The following is a 20626-nucleotide window of genomic DNA, read 5'->3' as shown; positions in this document are numbered from 1 at the left end:
CAGCTGCCTAGGAAATGGTGAAAATACCTGAGGGCTTGAAAGCAGTCAGTTGAACCACCTGGTAAAGTAAAACAGACGTGTTGATGTCTGGGAGATGGATCAGAATTCGTAAAATACACAATGAACCATTTAGGAGTGATGGTAGGTCAAATAAGAGGATAGAATCTCTATAGATGCATAATACCAAACATACCTGGTTTCCTGATGCAGGTTTCAAGGAGAAACTACTTTCTTTTCCAAAACTCTCTGAAAGACAAAAAGGCAAAATCTCACATAGATGCATTTATTCACCTGGTACGAAAGGAGAAGTTTACCCAAAATCATGAATCCAAGTGATTCCATACATTGAAACTAGTTCCGTGGAGTTTGCCCTCTCCCCCTCTTTCTCCCTGTAGTGCTGTACTTGAAACAGCTGCAAAAGCAGTTCAACTGACTGGTGAAGTTGCTGGGTGCAGGCCTCGCTTTGCGCTGTTGCCAATGAATTCATGATATAGAAATCTGCAAATTGTGGAGAAATTCATTGTATTATTGAAAGCATACTGCGGATTAAGCTATTTTTGTCAATAGCATCATCGGTTTTGAATCAGGAAATGTGTACTTTTCCACCCAAAACATTAGCTATTATTTTACATCATAATTTGATATATCCGTCTGACACAGCAGTGGAGATGGGTGCCGTAATCACAGATACAGGTTTTTGTAAGGACAGTGAAGTGAAGACTACGTTAGACATTAGTTATACAAAGTAAACGACAACCTCCAAAAATGTCTGACGACCAAAAAAAAGCTACTGGAGGGGTGCTGATGGTGTCGTGGCCTGAGTATTCGGACGGAGAATTGAGTCAAATTGCAGCAGTAGCTGGATCACAGCCCCAACCCATCTCCAGGATCAACACAGACGATGGTGTAGTTGTGGCAATTTCACTCCAATGCTGCAAATAAAGAACGTTTGTGCTGCAGAGAGAATTCAAATAAATGACTACAATTCTTACAGAAATGGAGGAACATAATGATGATGAGAAGCAGTTGGTTTGCTTTTGTGACCAGAGGGATTTTGCTGCCCTCATAAACTCTGGTGTCCTGAAAAAAAAATGTATTCAAAAAACAAATTGGAGCACACATCTGTTTCAAACTTTACTTTATTGCATCACCGCTTATAATAAACCTCTATGAGCAAGACCGTTAGTGGGTTTTACATTATCCCAAAACACTATATATCATATGTTTATTTCTCAAAATATTTTTGGGATATTATACTCTGCAATGTAAGGTGATTTTAGGTGTATTGTTTCTCAACCCGCCCTGTCATAAATACATATTCTAACCTGTAGAGAACCCAGGTCTATATGTCTACATGATATGACGCAATGGCAATAACACAATAAGAACACTTCGGACAGGCTAGTCTACCTACCTCCAAAAGCTTGCGTTGTCGCCTTCTCTTCTCAAATGCGCCTTTATATTTTGGCACTGCGCCATATCCAGTCCATGGAAACATAGTGGCAACAGCTGTATCTTTTAGTATCCTTCAGTTTCTTGTCCCCATAATTTCAGATTGCATATCTTATTCATATACATCCCCACTGAAGTGCTTGCTACACACATGTAGCAATGCAAGGTTGGCTGCAGGAGTATTTATATTGTGTTTACTATTTTGAATTGCTATTAACCTTCTTCTGCATCACTCCATATCTTTTATCAGAACACCGTGACATTTGGTGGCTTCTTCCCTTGATTTACTATAAAGTGCAGTCAGGGACCGGACATCAGCTAGCGCTTGCTGACATGTCTTTTTCCACTTTATGTAACTAACTTTACCTATTATTTTTCTAACTATTAACTTTCGCACCAGGTTATTTCTCACCCCTTAAAGAATTGAATTTCGTGACGTCTAGCTCTATATAAGGGTATATTGTGATGTTTTTACATAGCACGGTCTACCCCATGAGGACGGTCTACCCCATGAGGACGGTCTACCCCATGAGGACACACGTGTGCAGTTGTTAGACATCTCCGCTGCTGTGGCAGTCAGCTAGATAAGATAATAATATTAAATAATCGCTAATATTTTAGGTTGAAATATACAACTTTCCTGACTCAAAACCGATAGAACTTTTGACAAAAATAGCTCATTCGGCAGTACGCTTTCAATAAAATAACACATTTCTGAATAATGAATTCACTGGCAACGGAGTAGAGTGAGGCCTGCATCCAGCGAGAGTCACAAGTCATGTGACCCATTTTTGCAGCTGTTTCAGTACAGCACTACAGGGAGAGAGAGGGGGAGAGGGCAAACTCCAAACTAAACTAGTTTCAATGTATGGAATCATTTGAGAGTTTTGGGTAAACTTTCCTTTAATGCCTTTAATGGCATTCATGTCAGGTATGTTGAACACCTAAGTGTAATATCCAGACTGCATGACTCCTTGCACCACAACCCACCACTACACAACCCTAACCCAACCCAACCCAGCCTACCCAAAACCAGACAACCTGACCCACCCCAACCCTCCACAGCCCCAATCCTCACTCCAACCCCAGAGCCACCCACCCCACTCTGGCCAGCCTCTCCTACCGCTCTTGATGACCAGTGAGGTGGAGGTGGTGCTGCCGGGGCCTGAGATGTCGCTGGTCTCTGGGCTGGAGGGAGGTGGCAGACTGTGGGTCCACGTCTGGGCTGGACCCCTCTGGGACGGCAGAAAGCTGATTGGCTGGGAACAGTTCTACAACCAATGAGATTGCATTGAGAAGTTTACATGACGCTGTCTGATTGTGTATTCAATGCATGTTCACCCTGAATTAGCATAATGTTTTTCTCCAGGTTGAAAATAATCAAAATGTTAGTACGGATGTCGCTGTATGCTTTTTGGCTCACCGTGAAAGACAAGGCTTTCCTCTTCTCTTTGATCCTCTTTATGGCATTCCTCACCTTTAAGAAAAGCAGACAATACCCTCAGTACTCAGTACTGCCACTAACGTGTTTGGCATTGTCAAATGGTTGGCATGCCACAGATAGACAACTGCATTCTGAGAGAAACAGAGTTCTTAGAAAACATACCTCACTATTGTAAACCGCATACACCAGGAATATGTACAGGCCCTACAGGAAGGAAAGGACAGAAGACAATGTACAATATAGTGAGTTATTTCTATGGACCCTTCAACAACCTAAGTATAGTTTGAGGATGATGAGGTTTACCTCCCCTTTCTCCGGATGAAGCCTCACAATAAATCTAAATTAACTAGCAACTCTCTGAGGGTTACTCCGGGGCCATGGCCAGCTCATTCACATGAATTAACAACCATGCAGGAAGCTTATATGAGAGAGAGAGAGAGAGAGAGAGAGAGAGAGAGAGAGAGAGAGAGAGAGAGAGCACAGAGACAGATAGCGAAAGAGAGGTAGAGGTAGAAAGAGAAAAATAGAGGGGAAGTGCAGAGTACCCCCATTTGATTTATAGGTCTTATCAGGAGTGTGATGGGAAGAGAGGTGGAGGTGAATCTGGCGAGGGGCCAGCCTTGAGCCCTGCCATGACCTGTCCTTCAAAGGTCCAGACTGAGCCACCCTTTCCCACACACTACACTGCTCCCGCGGCCCACCAATCGGCTTATCTAGCCCATCTCTCTCTCTCGCTCGCTCTCTACAAACTTTTACAGACAATGATCCTTGAAAGAATGGCTTTGCTCACCTGGAAAGCATTGAGAGCGATGAAGACATAGGCCACCATCATGGATAGGTGCACCAGGACTCCACACAGCCAGGTAAGGCCCAGCACTGGCAGTAGAATAAGGACGGGTCGCGTCACAGCCCTGCAGACGTCAGACTGTCAGTATAGTACACACACCCACTCACCGACCCCCCCACACACACTCTCCTGGCAGGACTCAGCTGATGCTGAATAGATGTCCATTATGAGGTCTAGCTATTGTCACACACACACGCACACACACACACACACACACACACACACACACACACACACACACACACACACACACACACACACACACACACACACACACACACACACACACACACACACACACAAAATGTAGTTATTTGACAGCCACAGCTATACTTGATGCGAGTGTATTCAATTGAAATTAGTAAAAATAATAACAATAATCACATGACATTATTATCATGTATGCTCTGTGTCTCTGATTTGTTGTCGTCCTGCTGCACCTGGGCCAGGAGATTGAGTTCACGTTGAACTCTGTCTACAAGGACAAAGTGAGAAATTCCTCTTCTTTCTTTGCTTTTTTTCTCAATTGAGTCTTTTTTCCAAACTTGTGACATCTCATCCCATTCTTAGGGGAACAGATAGACTGCGGAGGGGGCAGAGATGACTGCGGAGGGGGCAGAGATGGCTTGCTTACTCCTTCACTCTCTTTACAAGGAAATGAACAGGTGATGATTGAAAATAAATATCTCAATGAAATACTGTCTTGGTGTTCATAGATGTGCAGTGTGCACAATATCATTGTTTTATTTGTCTTGTCTCTGCATGTAGGCAGCTAAATATGAGTATGGCATGTTTAGACCCTGTCTATATTGGGACAGGACTGAACCCTATGCCCTGGTCCCTGTTTTAGAGTCCACATTGACCAGACAATGAGCTCAGTGAAAAGCACACAGACCAACACACACCCACACAGTCTGCCTCTCCGTCTCTCTAGGACCAGGTGTTAGGCTGATAAGACCTATAACAACTCCCACTACTTCAGACTCAAACTACCTCATTCTCATGCAGTTACAGTCTCTCTGTTTAGTTCCGTTAAGTTTGGCTGTGTGGATCGGTCACTTGTGGATTTGAAAATCACCTATTCCACAGATTGTGCTTCAAAGGAAAATTCCTCTGACAGCTCTCTGTCACGTTGTATCGCACGTATAAAACATACCATGAAAAGCCACCAAGTGTTGGATGTTGGGTTTCAGAAACAAAATACAATGTATGTGTCCTAGGTTTGCATGTGCGTAAGAGAGCAGGAGAGTCAGGGAAAGAGGACGAGAGACTGAATGAGAGAGAGATTGAATGAGAGAGAGAAAGAGGACGAGAGACTGAATGAGAGAGATTGAATGAGAGAGAGAGAGAGAGAGCGATATAGTGTGGTGACTCACCAGGTCAGGTCGAAGCTATGGAGTTTAGATGCCGAACTGGGAGTGAGCATCTTTGCGCGACGACGAGCGCTGGACACTGTCACTATGACTACCCGGCAAAGCACCACTGCATTGACCTAGGAGTACACAAAGTCTTAGAACAACTGATGGACATGCCATATTGTTGCTGCATGACACATGTATGACACATGAATAATCATCACAGGTGAGCACACACACACAAATGCACACACACACATGCAAATGCACACACACACAGTGAAGTGAAGTAACACAAGTAAAGCAAAGCTACATACAACCAAGATAAATAGAACAGGTCCCACAAAAGCCCAAATCATATCAGTCTCCACATTGAGCCAGCAGTGATTGTCTGCTTTGTACTTGTCCAAGGATATCGTCAAGGTTACACCAACAATCACAACAGGTAGACCTGCAAAAAGAAAGCAACAATTTTTTTTTTTTAAAGGAATATAACACAGGAATGTCTTTAATGAAGAGAGTTGGCATTGCTGTGTTACAGGCACTGCAGTAGACATCATTCACCAGCCGTTCTATTTATTCAGACAGCTGGCCTATAGATGAGCATCTTATAACACAGCATCATGAGTGTGTTGAGCTTGTTTGAATAAATACACTGTTCCAATGTGGTCAGTAGGAACACAGCCTTTGGTCTAGATGAGTTGTGTTCCAGACAGCACTGTGCACAAACTGGGCTTGTAGGATATAGGCCAGTGTCTTGTGTGACTGGATGAGTCCTGTGTGGAGTGTATCAGTGTTATTGCTGTAGTGGGTTTTACCCCAGCCGATGGAATAGTACATCTTCATCCTCCGGTCCTCGCTGATGTTGACAGACACCACCTTACTCCACAGCAGCAGCCCCTCCACCAGCATCCAGGAGAAGGAGGCCATGAAGAAAAAGTGCAGCAGGGCTGTCACCACCAGACACGCCCCCTAGTGGACAGGAGGGACAAAGCATTGACACACTTGTCAGCCATTTAAGTAACACACATATAGAACCGTGGTCTAGAGAAGAGAATGGAGTCCTATCATACTTTCAATGACAAAAGCAGATAAAAGCCTACAGGCACATGGATTTCTGACCCTATGCCCTCCTCTAGTTCATAGTACCCATAACCATACAGAGAATGAGATGTTTGAAGACAGACAGAGCTACTGTACGTAAAGAGTCCCACCTCGTTAGCAGAGGCCCAGTCACTGCACATTAGCAGCAGCTCAGCTATTCCCAGAGCCACGATCAGGTTCTTATGGACAGTGGTGCGGTCAGACTTAGGAACTCTGAACCCACACCACACCAGGCCAGAGGGGAGAGGGGAGAGGGGAGAGGGGAGACAGACACAGAGAGATGATCAAGGTCAGACCAACATGCAGCTCGTCTGTGAGTTAGTAATCATACATAAATACTAAACACAGCAGCAATAGGTCTGCTCAGCATGGTAAAGAAGACATATTGTACAGACAGAGCTAATCATTCAAACAAACACATGTCTTGTACCCTTCACATGCTAGTAGATTATTCCCTGGAGCAGAGCACCACTCACCCTACAGCAATGAAGAGGATGAAGGTGAAGAGTAGGCCACACAGGGACACTCCACAGCCAATGAACGTCATCACCTGGAGGGCTTTTTCATTCTCTGGGCTCCTCTGACACACACACACATATGTATTTATCAGAAACTAAACTGATTATAAGTGTCTGTTGACTATTCTCTATTGAGTGCACTATTTCACAATGTGGAATGTGAGGACTTGTGGAGGATAGAATGGACCTTTACCTGGACTTCATAGACTTGCATCAGCAGGGCAAAGTTGGTGGTGTGGTTGCAGAAGCAGACAGTGGAGTCGTATTGTTTAGAGATGACCTCACATCCTCTAGTAGACCACCACCCCCCTGCCTCTGGCCTAGAGAGGGACAACAGTTTACACTTTCATCGCAATGTACGGTAACCTTTACACTAATGATTCAAACACTGATTACTATTGATGTAATGGCAGAATATTTGCTGTCATTATACTTACATCAGATCAAAGTCCCAGAATGCACAGACTGGGTCATACACGGTCCCTACAGGATTCTAAAGGAATCAATGGAACAGGACATCCTTTCACACTTACAGTAAAGGACAGACGTATGGAGGAGAACAAGGGGCATATATCATATTCTCTGTGAGCGAGGCAGAGGCAGAGGTATATAGTGTATAGAGGAATGTGTTCCATGTGAGTGTGAGACTAACCCGAGCTCTGTGTTGGAGCTGGAAGCGTACAGCCATGCTGACAGGCTGTCCGTCACCCAGGACTGTAGTAGAGATGACAGAAGAGCCCAGGATGGTGCCCAGGTACCTGACACACATAGCAAAGCACAGGCCGTATAGGGACAGTCACACATAAGGCTGGATATCAACACTGGCTTATGCTCAGTAGGCACTAATGGAAAAAAGTCTTAATGGAAAATGGAAAGTAATGTTCCTAATGGACTGATTCATATCTACAGTAATTCATGAAAAAAAGACCTGTCCTGTTTCAAATGATTTCTTCTCATTTCGTGCCTAGTCAGTGTCACCATGGCCTAAAACAGTTCAGAGTTCTCGTCTTCCCTACCTCTGGATGCCATCGGTGACGATGGGAAACATGGTGATGTTCTCTTCTGAGTTGAAGAGAGGCCGCAGGGAACTGTACCACGTGTTCACCACAGTCACCATCTGGAAGCCTGCTCATACAACATCCACATCCACATAAACAACAACATCAACTTCCACATAAACAACAACATCCACATCCACAACAACAACAACATCCACATAAACAACAACATCCACATAAACAACAACATCAACTTCCACATAAACATCAACATCCACATAATAAACAACAATATCAACATCCACATAAGCATAAACAACAACCACATAAACATCAACATAAACAACAAGATCAACATCCACATAAGCATAAACAACAACCACATAAACATCAACATAAACAACAAGATCAACATCCACATAAACAACAAAATCAACATCCACATAAACAACAAAATCAACATCCACATAAACAACAAAATCAACATCCACATACACAACAACATCCACATAAACAACAACATCCACATAAACAACACTTCTAAGAACACTAGACAGTTTAACAATGCAGCACAAAGTGGAAACAGAGCAATATTATGTCTCACAATAACCAGCTAACATAGATTGTGAATAGTTGTATGAAGTCAAGTGGTACTACGAATGGATGAAAACATAATGTCTGTACCATGCACCAAGTGTGTACTAGTACATACACTAAGAACACCTGCTCTTTCCATGACATAGACTGACCAGGTGAATCCAGGTGAAAGCTATGATCCCTTATTGATGTCATCTGTTAAATCCACTTCAATCAGTGTAGATGAAGGGGAGGAGACAGGTTAAAGAAGGATTTTTAAGCCTTGAGACAACTAAGACATGGATTGTGTATGTGTGCCATTCGTTCATTCAGAGGGTGAATGGGCAAGACAAAAGATTTAAGTGCCATTGAACGGGGTATGGTAGTAGGTGCCGGGCACACTGGTGTGTGTCAAGAACTGCAACACTGCTGGGTTTTTCACGCACAACAGTTTCTTGTGCGAATCAAGAATGGTCCACCAACCCAAAGGACATCCAGCCAACTTGACACATTTACATTTACATTTAAGTCATTTAGCAGACGCTCTTATCCAGAGCGACTTACAAATTGGTGCGTTCACCTTAAGACATCCAGTGGAACAGCCACTTTACAATAGTGCATCTAAATCTTTTAAGGGGGGGAGGGGTGAGAAGGATTACTTTATCCTATCCTAGGTATTCCTGAAAGAGGTGGGGTTTCAGGTGTCTCCGGAAGGTGGTGATTGACTCCGCTGTCCTGGCGTCGTGAGGGAGTTTGTTCCACCATTGGGGGGCCAGAGCAGCGAACAGTTTTGACTGGGCTGCGAGGGGAACTGTACTTCCTCAGTGGTAGGGAGGCGAGCAGGCCAGAGGTGGATGAACGCAGTGCCCTTGTTTGGGTGTAGGGCCTGATCAGAGCCTGGAGGTACTGAGGTGACACAACTGTGGGAAGCATTGGAGTCAACATGGGCCAGCATCCCTGTGGAACGCTTTCAACACGAAAGGCTGTACTAAGGGCAAACACAGGGGGGTGCAACTTGCAACTCAATATGAGGAGTGTGTTCTTCATGCTTTGCACACTCAGTATTCAAACAGTACTTGATAAATTCTTGGAATGTATTTTAAAATCCTGCTTCACTACTGTAGGTGTTTTTACTGTTAGAGGAATGCATGGTTGAGACTGTAAAGTAGTCGGCTGGCTATGATTGAAGGAGTGCATATACTCATCTAGACACAGTACAGCTACAGACAGCACAGTTACAGACAGTACAGCGCTCTCAGGGATGTCTCTCACCGTTGTCATGGAGATCCTGCATGTTCTGTGTGGGGACTGAGATGCAGTCTATGTTGGTGTTGCTGTCCACCACTGGACCACAGAACTTCGACCCACTGGATTCCTCTCCCAGACTCTTCTGCTGGACCTCCAGCTCTGAATGACATAAAGTAAATAACTATTCTCAGTGGAACTATAGGAAGAGGAAGGGTTGTAGTCACAGCAGCACATCCTACAAAACGTGCTAATGAGTAAACATGCAAAGGACAGAAAGGCCTGTACACTGTATGCTCCTACATGTGACCTGATGAAGACAGGTCCACTGTGGATAGGAAGGTTGTCATTAAAGGTGGTATAAGGAACATGCATAGTGTAGTGGGCAGGCCTAGCTGTCCTTTTTGTATTATAGTAAGAGGAACAGCTAAGTGCTCCATAGCGGTTGGTAAATTACGTTGTATTGTAGCAAGATGCCTGTGTTAGGCTATAGTAGGTCTAGAAGAACAAAGGAAAGAACAAGTATGAAGCTCATGTGGCGGGGTCCAAAGAGGTCCAGGTTTCTCTGAATAGCAGTATACGCATTACCCACATGAAAAAATACTATATTATAAACTGGGTGGGTCAAACCCTGAATGCTGATTGGCTGACTGCCGTGGTATATCAGACTGTATACCATGGGTATGACAAAACATTTATTTGGACTATTCTAATTATATTGGTAACCAGTTTATAATAGCAATAAGGCACCTCGGGGGTTTGTGGTATATGGCCAATATACAACGGCTAAGGGCTGTATCCAGGCACTCCGCGTTGCCTCGTACATAAGAACAGACCTTAGCTGTGATATATTGGCCATGTACCACACCCGCCCGTGCCTTATTGCTTAAGTATACTATGGTATAACTACTACAGTATTCACTGTAGTGCTTTTGTGGACTTTACTGTAGTATTGACTGTAGCATTTCTGCAAACTAAAGTTCAGCAAAATGTATTTACTGTAGCATACTGTAGTATTTACTCTTTACTATAGTATAAATAATGTAGTAAAGGAAAACTGTAGTATATAATATAGTAATTAATGTGGTGTTTTCGCAGATTGTACTATAGTGTGTTATTTACTGTAGTGTTTCTACTGACATGACTGTAGTATTTACTATAGTGTTTTTGTTTTATTATCTTTGACATAGAAGTACAGGCTTTGTCCTTCTGGAAACCTACTGTAGGTAACACAATATATGGTCTATAATAAGGTTTCTCACTTATGGGTGGCACAAATTGAGATTATGGGGTGGGGAATGGGCAGGGTACAGTATGTACTAATTAGTATGGTATTCTACAGTATACTAAGTTTACTACAGAATTCTATAGTAAGTACTGTAATATTCTATAGTATACTTTAGTCTTTTTTCATGTGGGTACACAAAGCAATATCGAACCAATAAAAATGTTAAGTGGCTAATTCTGAATTAGCCAGTGGAAGATGTTATTGTTTCAATATTGCTTTGTGTAGTATGTCTGCCCACTCTCTCAGCCTTTCAGAAGCACACAGAACACACTGTAACAGTCTAGAGAATGTACTGTACTAAGTGACTTACTGATGCTGGAGCTGTGAATGAGCAGATGGTCGGTTTCTGCCATCAGCCGAGTGCTCAGACTGGTCACCATGCGGTCAATACTCCTGACCACAGTCATCGGTCCACTCACCACCTGGGGCACGGGGCAGGGATAAGGGTATGGGGTTCATCATAGCAATATACTGGTCATTGGTAGGGCCCTGACCACGTGAACTGACCAGGATATTAAGCCTATAACTAGGACACAGAGTTTGGTCAGCTGGTCAAGAGACTCCTGGCTGTAGTTATTGGAGAAGAGCAGACACTGTGAGTGAAGCAGTGCTACGTGGTTGAGGAAAGCCACAGTGTTTCAGTCCTCTAGCTGCTCTAATACATTCAGTCTGGCTGTGCTGTGCTGCTGTGACCTTGAAGGGTAGAAAGGCCTGGGAGAGGGGAGGTGGGTGAAGTGGGGGAGGCGAGCGCTGCATCAATATGAACACTTATCATATGGCTACCACTAGGATACATAGACATATAATATACATGTTCTATGTAATTGTTTTGGATGGGTCTGTTAACCATAAAAGCACACAGTGCTTCCTTTAAAGAACATTCAATATTGTCTTTGTTGGATATTAAATAAAAATTGTTCAGAGATCATAATAGTCTGTGAAAAAGTGCTGCAGCAATATATAAATTAGACCTGTTTATTGTTACACTAGATATTCATGGATTTAGAGGAGATTTAGAGGAGATTACATTTAGTGTATGTGCAATTAAGATTTATCAAGATTCAGCCTTATGTGTTCTGTACATGTACACTAACTAATTAAGCCAAGCGTAACCATTCATTTGATAGTTTCTCGGTCATTCACAGTATACATCTTACTGTCCTCTAGTGGAGAAATGCTAAAATCATACTTCAGTACTACATTCTTAACACCTTGTCTCTGCCTCCTCCTGTTCCCAGTCATTGCTGTAGTCTGCCACTCTGGTACCTGATGTAAACAGGGCTTCGTAAATCACTTTAAATAATTGATTGATACCTGTTTGATGGCCTGCCACTTGGGGACGTTGTCCTGGCTGATGATGCTGTCAGCCACAGTGATGAAGGTGTGGCTGAGCTCCCCAGCGCTGTTGGTGGCCCGGCTGTGGTTCCCCTCCGTGGCCATGTCTGTGGGCACGTCTGCAGCCCGCACTAGCAGTTGGACCAGGGACAGCATGTCTCTCGGCTGCAGCCCCTCTTTGGTGTCTTCCAGGGCCTGCCTGGACATGTTGAGCAGACTGGACACCTGACCCCAGCTCATCTGACCCCCTGACTGCTCCCCAATCACACCCTCCACACCCTGATGAACACACACACAAACACGCACGCACGCACACACACAAATACACACAAACACACAAAAAGAGCAGAGGATGTAAAGGAAATCAAGAATTGTAGATCAAAGAAAACTGGACATCCTTTTCTGACAGAACAAAGTTAAATTGCTGTGTCAAGTTAAATAAGTTAGAGAGCAATCATAAATGTCCTAATCCTGACAGGCAACCAGTGATTTATAGTAATCAGTCTTTACCTGTGTTCCATTGGAGAGCTGCATGAGGAGGTTCATGAAGGGACTGGGATGGGAGCTCTGTAACTCACTCAACCCCTTCATCTTAACATAGCGCTCTGTTACAGAGAGCCATGTGTCAGAAACAGTCCATGGTTCCTCTCTGATGTTTTGTTAGGTTATTTAGTCACAAACTATATTTGCTATGTTTGTTACAGTACGTAAGTAATGGTCTGGGCCTATGTATTGGCGGTCTAGATAGTAGTTGACTCACCCCTGCTGGTCCTGCAGATGAAGGGGAGTGTGGTGGAGCAGTCTGCAGAGCTGTACAAGGGGAGCTGTTGGCTAGACCAGCGCTCTAGGGCCCTGCAGCCCTGCATCTCCCTCTGCCTGTGGACCCCTGCAACACAACACACAGACATACAGCATGAGACAGCTCCAGTAACTACATAATCTGTTTATTATTCTACTAAAGTTAATGGAAATATATTTAAATGACTTATTTGTGTCAAGTGAGCTCTTGATTTTGTAACACCTTTGTTTACTCCATGGTCCTCTAAGTATTTGGTTTAATTTAGCATGCTATAGCATAACATGCTTTAAAGCAATTTACATGTATAAGTAAAATACTATCATATTTTCATATTCATATTCAACAACCTTTGAAAAACACAGACAATTACTTGCAATTAATTTAACCGTGTTTGAAATTTTTACTGAAAATGGCTGCCAACAAAAAGCCAGTCAACTTGTTACTTACAGAAATGGAATCCCTTTCGTGACGGTTTAACATTTTGTTGCTTTTCACTATTGAGTAGAGCTCCATTCTCTTCGTAAAGCACATACCTCATACTTGTGTGAATCCCCCTCCTCTGCCCTCCACATGGCCGTTAGCCAGTGAACCACACTAACCAGTTTCCTCTCCCCCATGACTCTCTCTCAGACAGACATACTGGATGTGTTCAGGCAGACAGCCACTGGTTTAACTGGCCTCTTTTGAGGTAGATCACCCAGAATGATTCAACAACCAACTGACAGGGGACTGGGAACAATCACCACTGCCTCAGTATTGGATTAGTAATAGCTATGGATTGATCTGGAAGAAGGACAATAGGTTTGCAATAGAAAGCTCCATAAAGGTACCATATCAGAATTAAAAAGCTATGTGAAAGAAACAAAATACCTACATTCTGATTTTAAATCTGCTGGAGGCCACCCAATAATCTATTCTGAATTCTTTTGTGTGAACAAATCCTTCTTCAATGGAAAGTAGGCTACCTAACTCGGACCAAGAGACCACAAGGGGCATGTGAAACAAAATGGCTGACAGTAAGTTTAAACAGCCAAGATTCAACTGCTAAGATGACAATCAAACCAAACAAAACATATATCAACCTTGAATCTAAAGCACTGATAAAAAGCACATCCAATAAAGATCAGATTACAGCTATATTTTATGTAGGGATCTCTCATTGTTGTGTGAGTGTTGGTGCAGTCTCACCTGGGCAGAACAGATTGGCTGACACCTCTTTTACCACTGGGTGACGGGTCATATTATCAATACTCCAGGTAAAGATAGCTTTCTGGGTCAAAGGTGAGCAGCCGTCCAGGGCACGGAACTGCCTCTGCTCCAAGGATGTGTTCCAGACATTCAGATCTGTGATATTCCCTACGAAGGGTTCAGTGAAGTTCCCTCCAAATGAGTCCTGGTCCTGCCCCAGGATAAGTATGCCCTTTCCATGTATGTCCCTGGGGGTGTTAGTCTTGGAGCCCATGGCCCCTCTCTCCCCGTCCACATAGATGGCCCAGTGGCCGTCAGCCTTGCGCCAAGTAACACAGAGGTGGTGCCAGGCCCCATCGTTGAGGAAGGAGGCCTTGTAGGGGAAGTGCTGCCCGTGGACAATGAGCGCCAGCAGTATGCGTCCTGTTCTGTCCACCTGCCCGCGCAGCTGGAACTCATTGGTGAAGACAGGTGCGGCGTAGGAGTACATGGTGGACACCTGGTCCCACTGGGGGTCCCACTGCACGCGGACACACACGCTCACCGCTGGCAGGGCCGGGAACATCATGTTGACACGACCGTAGCCCTCCTGAGAATCCCTGGGAAAGTTCAGGGCTTGGAAGAGCATGTCTAACAGGTAGAGACAGAAGAAGATCATCACTCTCTATGCTGGCCTTGATCACAACACAATGCCAAGGTATCGATCATCATTTATAGACAACTTGATAGAGTGGAAGAGATTAATGCAATATGGCATCAAGACATAGGTGTTGTAGTTGCTAAACTCACACTGTTTGGCTAGTGCCAGAGGCCTGCTCATTGGTCTGTTGGGGTCCCTGACCCACATGGGTCCATGCAGGCCCGCCCGCATCTGGAGCGCCAGGGTTCCCTCCTCATCTTCAGGCTGGCCCAGGGTGGTGAGGGAGCTGAACTGGCCGCTGCAGAAGCTCTCTGCCTGGGAGAGGTCCAGGGATACGTTGACCAGCTGGAACACCCAGTCTGATGTTTGATGGACCAGACTGCCCTCTGTCATTATGACCACAAAACCACAAATAGGCATGGATCACACTTTACAGGAACTCCTCTATCATCTCTTTGAGCAAATCTCTATGGAAACAACAGGGAAATGACATGATATCCTAAAGACATTCTAGCATCATACATCAGGTTGTAAGAGTTGCTGCCATCACATTGAAAGTGATTGACAGTTCCAGAACTCACCACCTGAGTCCATCTCTCCTTTGTCTGGCCCCGGTTGTGTTGGCTCACATTCACACAGCACCTACAATAGAGGAAACATTTACTCTGCTTTATTCTGTTGGCTAGTGCATAGACATGTAATATCCTTGATATGTACTTATCCAATGAACTCAGTATAGAAACAAGCAGAACCATGGAGTCAAATGAATAGTTGTGTTTAGCCTATGAAACGTATCAGATCTACCAATAAATAAATTAATATCTACAGTAAAACGCTGAAAACAATGAATGGATTCATATTCCACATGATGTAATTGTATATATAATAAAGGAATAGACATTACCACTATGCAACAGAGCAGAAGCCCAGACAGGAGGGCTCCAGTCATCTCTATGTCTCAGTGTTCCACAGCTGAAACAAAACACAATGCTAACTGGTCTCTGCCTTTCAGGAGACACTGAGGTTTCTTCAATGGATTATACTGTAGCCTCTATTCATATCAAAGACCAATACACCTCTGTTCAACAATACAATGACTAACACAGTGCAAAAACATACTGTATAAACAATATTTGAAGTGTTATAGATATTATACTATATTTTGTGTATATTTCAAAGAGAACCACTTCAAATAAAATAGCGATAGGCTACTTATCTTACCGTATAACACACATCAAAGTTACCCTAGACCCACACTGCAACAGGTGATGTCCCCTTATTTGTGTAACTGGGCTTACTGTAGACTCGTAGAGAACAGACTGCTCCGACTCCAGCTCTTACTGCCTAGTGCTACTCCAAGGCTGCTGTAACTCTCCTTAAATACTGAGGATCACTATTCTGATTTCCTGCGTGTGCTCTGACCATTGTCCAGTCTAGTCAGTTCATCCACTGTCCAGCCGCTTTAGCCTCCAGTATCTCCTGCCTGACTGGTCTCTATGGAGAAGTCTCTGCTGTGCGTTGTGAGGAGCATCTGTCCGTTGCCTTTCTGTCCAACAGTCAACCTCTGCCTTCAGCCAGCCCCCCCTCCCTAGCACCAACACCACCACCACACTCTTCAGCACCCTTGAATCAGCAGCATGCTTTGTCATGCAAATCGGGCCATTTTTTTTAAGAACCCTACTTACGCAAGCAGTGCCAAGTGTTTGGCACGGAGATTTCATCAAGACCTGCAGGGTGGCAAGCATTTCTGCACCACTCTTATTGTCTGCTGCTGCTTCTGCTATTTACTGTATACATCAAGGTACGCTACATGACGATAAGTATGTGGACACCTGCTCGTCGAACATATCATTCCAAAATCATGGGCATTAATATGGAGTTGGTCCCCGCTTTGCTGCTACTCTTCTGGGAAGGCTTTCCATTAGATGTTGGAGCATTGCTGCGGGGACTTGCTTCCATCCAACGACAAGAGCATTAGTGAGGTGGAGCACTGATGTTGGGCGATTAGGCCTGGCTCGCAGTCAGCCTTCCAATTCATCCCAAAGTTGTTCGATGGGGTTGAGGTCAGGACTCTGTGCAGGCCAGTCAAGTTCTCGACAAACCATTTACGTATGGACCTTGCTTTGTGCACGGGGGCATAGTCATGCTGAAAAAGAAAAGGCCTTTCCCAAACTGTTGCCACAAAGTTGGAAGCACATAATTGTCTAGAATGTCATTGTATGCTGTCGCGTTAATATTTCCCTTCACTTGAACTAAGGAGCATAGCCTGAACCATGAAATCCTCCCTCAGACCATTATTCTTCCTCCACCAAACTTTACATTTGGCACTATGCATTGGGGCAGGTAGAGTTTTCCTGGCATCCACCAAACCTTATTTCGTCCGTCGGACTGCCTGAAGCATGATTCATCACTCCAGAGAACGCTCCAGAGTCCAATGGATGTGAGCTTTACACCACTTCAGGCTGTTATAGCAGCAAAGCGGGGACCAATGCATTGCGCATTGTGATCTTAGGCTTGTGTGCGGCTGCTTGGCCATTATAACCTATTTCGTTAAGCTCCCGACTAATTCCTGAGGCAGTTTGGAATGCGGTGGTAAGTGATGCAACCAAGGACAGACGATTTTTACATGCTACTTTCTTCAGCACTCTGCGGCCCCATTCTGTGAGCTTATGTGGCTTACCTCTTCACCTTGTTGCTCCTAAATGTTTCCACTTCACAATAACAGCACTTACAGTTGACGGGGGCAGCTCTAGCAGGGCAAAAATGTGAAGAAATTACTTGTTAAAAAGGTGGCTTCCTATGACTGTGCCATATTGAAAGTCACTGAGCTCTTCAGTAAGGTCATTGTACTGACAATACTTTTCTATGGCAATTGCATGGCTGTGTGCTCGATTTTATGCACCTGACAGTAACGGGTATGGCTGAAGTAGCCGAATCCACCAACATGAAGTGGTGTCCACATACTTTTGTACATATAGTGTATCAGTACATTACATAGTCAATGAGACGTCATTTACTACCTATTGGACGGCACACAATTGGTCCAGCGTCATCCGGGTTAGGGTTTAGCTGGGTTAGGCTGTCAATGTAAATAAGAATTTGTTCTTAACTAGTTAAATAAAGGTAAAAAAATAAAGTTAGATTGGGTCAAAAATCGAATCAAATGTTATTTGTCGCATGCACCAAATACAACAGGTGTAGACATTATCGTGAAATGTTTACTTATAAGCCCTTAACCAACAATGCAGTTCAAGAAATAGAGTTGAGAAAATATTTTCAAAACAAACCAAAATAAAAATAAAAACGAGGTTAAATAAAAAACATACTAAAAAATACTATGATGATAATGAATGACTTCCAATTCTACGGTAAACCATAGAGCATCATCTATTTTATTTAGGTTACTCTGTATATATACACTGAGTTAACCAAACAATAAGAACACATTCCTAAATTTGAGTTGCACCCTCACTTTTGCCCTCAGAACAGCCTCAATTCGCTGGAGAATGGCCTCTACACTATGTCGAAAGCGTTCCACAGGGATGCTGGCCCATGTTGACTCCAATGCTTCCCACAGTTGTGTCAAGTTGGCTGGATGTCCTTTGTGTGATGGACCAATATTGATACACAATAAAACTGGAAACTGTTGAGCACACCTTGCACCTAGTACCATACTACTACCAGTTCAAAGGCACTTAAATCTTTTGTCTTGCCCATTCACCCTCTGAATGGCACACATACAGTGCATTCGGGAAGGATTCAGACCCCTTGACTTTTTCCACACTTTGTGACACTACAGCGCTTTTCTAAAATTGATTAAATGTTTTTTTTTTCTCATCAATCTATACACAATACCCCATAAAGACAAATCAAAAATCAGTTGTTTGGAAATGTTTTCAAATTTATATAAAAAAAAAACATGTAAATAAATACATTTACATAAGTATTAAGACCCTTTACTCAGCACTTTGTTGAAGCACCTTAGGCAGCGATTACAGCATCAAGTCTTCTTGGGTACGATGCTACAAGCTAGGCACACCTGTTTTTGGGGAGTTTCTCCCATTCTTCTCTGCAGATCCTCTCAAGCACTGTCAGGTTGGATGGGGAGCGTCGCTGCACAGCTATTTTCAGGTCTCTCCAGAGATGCTCCCGAGTGGTGCTGCGGTCTAAGGCATTGCATCTCAACGCTAGAGGCATCACTACAGACCCTGGTTGGATTCCAGGCTGAATCACAACTGCCAGTGATTGACAGTCACATAGGGCGGTGCACAATTGGCCCAGTGTCGTCCAGGTTAGGGTTTGTAGGCTGTATGTCTTGGAAAGTTTTTTTCTCCTGGTCACATACAGCTGATGTGTTGTGCATTGAAGGGAATAGAATGGAATAGGTGAAAGGAGGAGAGCGCATAACGTAGACGCGAGAAGGAATACAACGTGGCTACAGTGAACTGTGTTTAAGGGTGATCAGGGGTGTATTCATTCTGACGATTCTGTTGAAAAACGTTTCTTAAACAGAAGCAAACGGAACAAAAAGGGGATAAACATACCTGAATTTGTCCAATAGAAACTCTCGTGTGCAACGGTTCGACTAATGATTACACCCATTATCAGCTAGATGCAGTTAAGAGTGTGCAAGGCAGCACTGGTCAGTTTGGCCGGGAGGCCAGATTTTGGAAGAATCTTGATGGTTTCAAACTTCTTCCATTTAAGAGTGATGGGGACCTTCAATGAGGCAGCCTTTTTTTGTTACCCTTCCCCAGATCTGTGCCTCGACACAATCTTGTCTCTGAGGTTCTACGGACAGTTCCTTCGACCTCATGGCTTGTTTTTTTTCTCTGACATGCACTGTCAACTGTGGGACCTTATATAGACAGGTGTGTGCCTTTCCAAATCATGCACAATCAATTTAATTTACCACAGGCGGACTCCAATCAAGATGTAGAAACATCTCTAGGTTGTTCAATGGAAAAAGGATGCACATGAGCTAAATTTCGAGTCTCATAGCAAAGGGTCTGAATACTTATGTAAATAAGGTATTTCTGTTTTTTATTTTGAATAAATGTGCAACAATGTCCCAAAACTTGTTTTCGCTTTGTCATTATGGGGTATTGTGTGGGGATACCTAGTCAGTCTTACAACTGAATGCATTCAACTGAAATGTGTCTTCCGCATTTAACTCAACCCATCTGAATAAGAGATGCGCTCTATTCAATCCATGTCTCAATTATCTAATTTCTTTAAAAAGTCTTAACAAGTGACATCAATAAGGGATCGTAGCTTTCAACTGGATTCACCTGGTCAGTCTATGTCATGGAAAGAGCAGGTGTTCTTAATGTTTTGTATGCTGAGTGTTTAACATACTGCATGTGACACATACTTTCTTCTTAGATGCACATAAGTGAACAGCATACATAGACATTTACAAACAGAATACATTCCTTTACTGTATATGAAATGAAATAAATAGTATGGACCACTCTCGGCTTTTGGTTTTAGTAGAGGGAGCCTCCCGTGTGCCCCCAAGCCCACACACGTGTGCTTGAGTGTAAGACCCCACACAAAAGCCACTAATCACTAATGCCCTGGAAGATAAAGAGCTGCATTAGTATTCCCCTGAGCACCAACCAACACACAGACTGAAAGCCACACCACAGAACCAGATTAACAAAGCCTGCTGCTGCACCAAACTGGGCACCACTCGCCTTAATCTGCTGTCTGAACAGCAGCCTGCGGCCTCTCCCTTCACCCAGACCATACACATTGGTTTGAACATGTAAGCATCTTTTGCAAGTTTGCGTTTGAAAAAATTTAATTAAGGATCTGCCCCTTTTTTTCAATTT

At 43.6% G+C, this 20626-nt stretch overlaps 1 protein-coding gene across 1 annotated transcript; it reads right to left on the bottom strand.

Moving 5' to 3' along the window:
* Positions 1-7: 7 nt before the first annotated feature.
* LOC115111454 (adhesion G-protein coupled receptor D2-like) lies at positions 8-15738 on the bottom strand. The gene is made up of 24 exons (XM_029637505.2): positions 15694-15738; positions 15371-15431; positions 14939-15175; positions 14150-14779; positions 12923-13048; positions 12673-12767; positions 12142-12441; positions 11138-11249; positions 9567-9701; positions 7737-7845; positions 7373-7478; positions 7158-7213; positions 6914-7040; positions 6679-6782; positions 6313-6415; positions 5917-6070; positions 5416-5549; positions 5120-5235; positions 3687-3807; positions 3059-3100; positions 2876-2929; positions 2576-2723; positions 194-246; positions 8-58 (listed from the first exon to the last, which is right to left on the bottom strand). The coding sequence occupies exons 1-24, from the start codon at positions 15736-15738 to the stop codon at positions 8-10; spliced, it is 3219 nt and encodes a 1072-aa protein (XP_029493365.2).
* Positions 15739-20626: the final 4888 nt, after the last annotated feature.

The sequence above is a fragment of the Oncorhynchus nerka genome, linkage group LG27 (genome assembly GCF_034236695.1).
Source record: "Oncorhynchus nerka isolate Pitt River linkage group LG27, Oner_Uvic_2.0, whole genome shotgun sequence".
Classification (NCBI taxonomy): Eukaryota; Metazoa; Chordata; class Actinopteri; order Salmoniformes; family Salmonidae; genus Oncorhynchus; species Oncorhynchus nerka.
The sequence above is the reverse complement of the archived record's forward strand: the minus strand, read 5'-3'. Positions and strand labels throughout refer to the sequence as shown.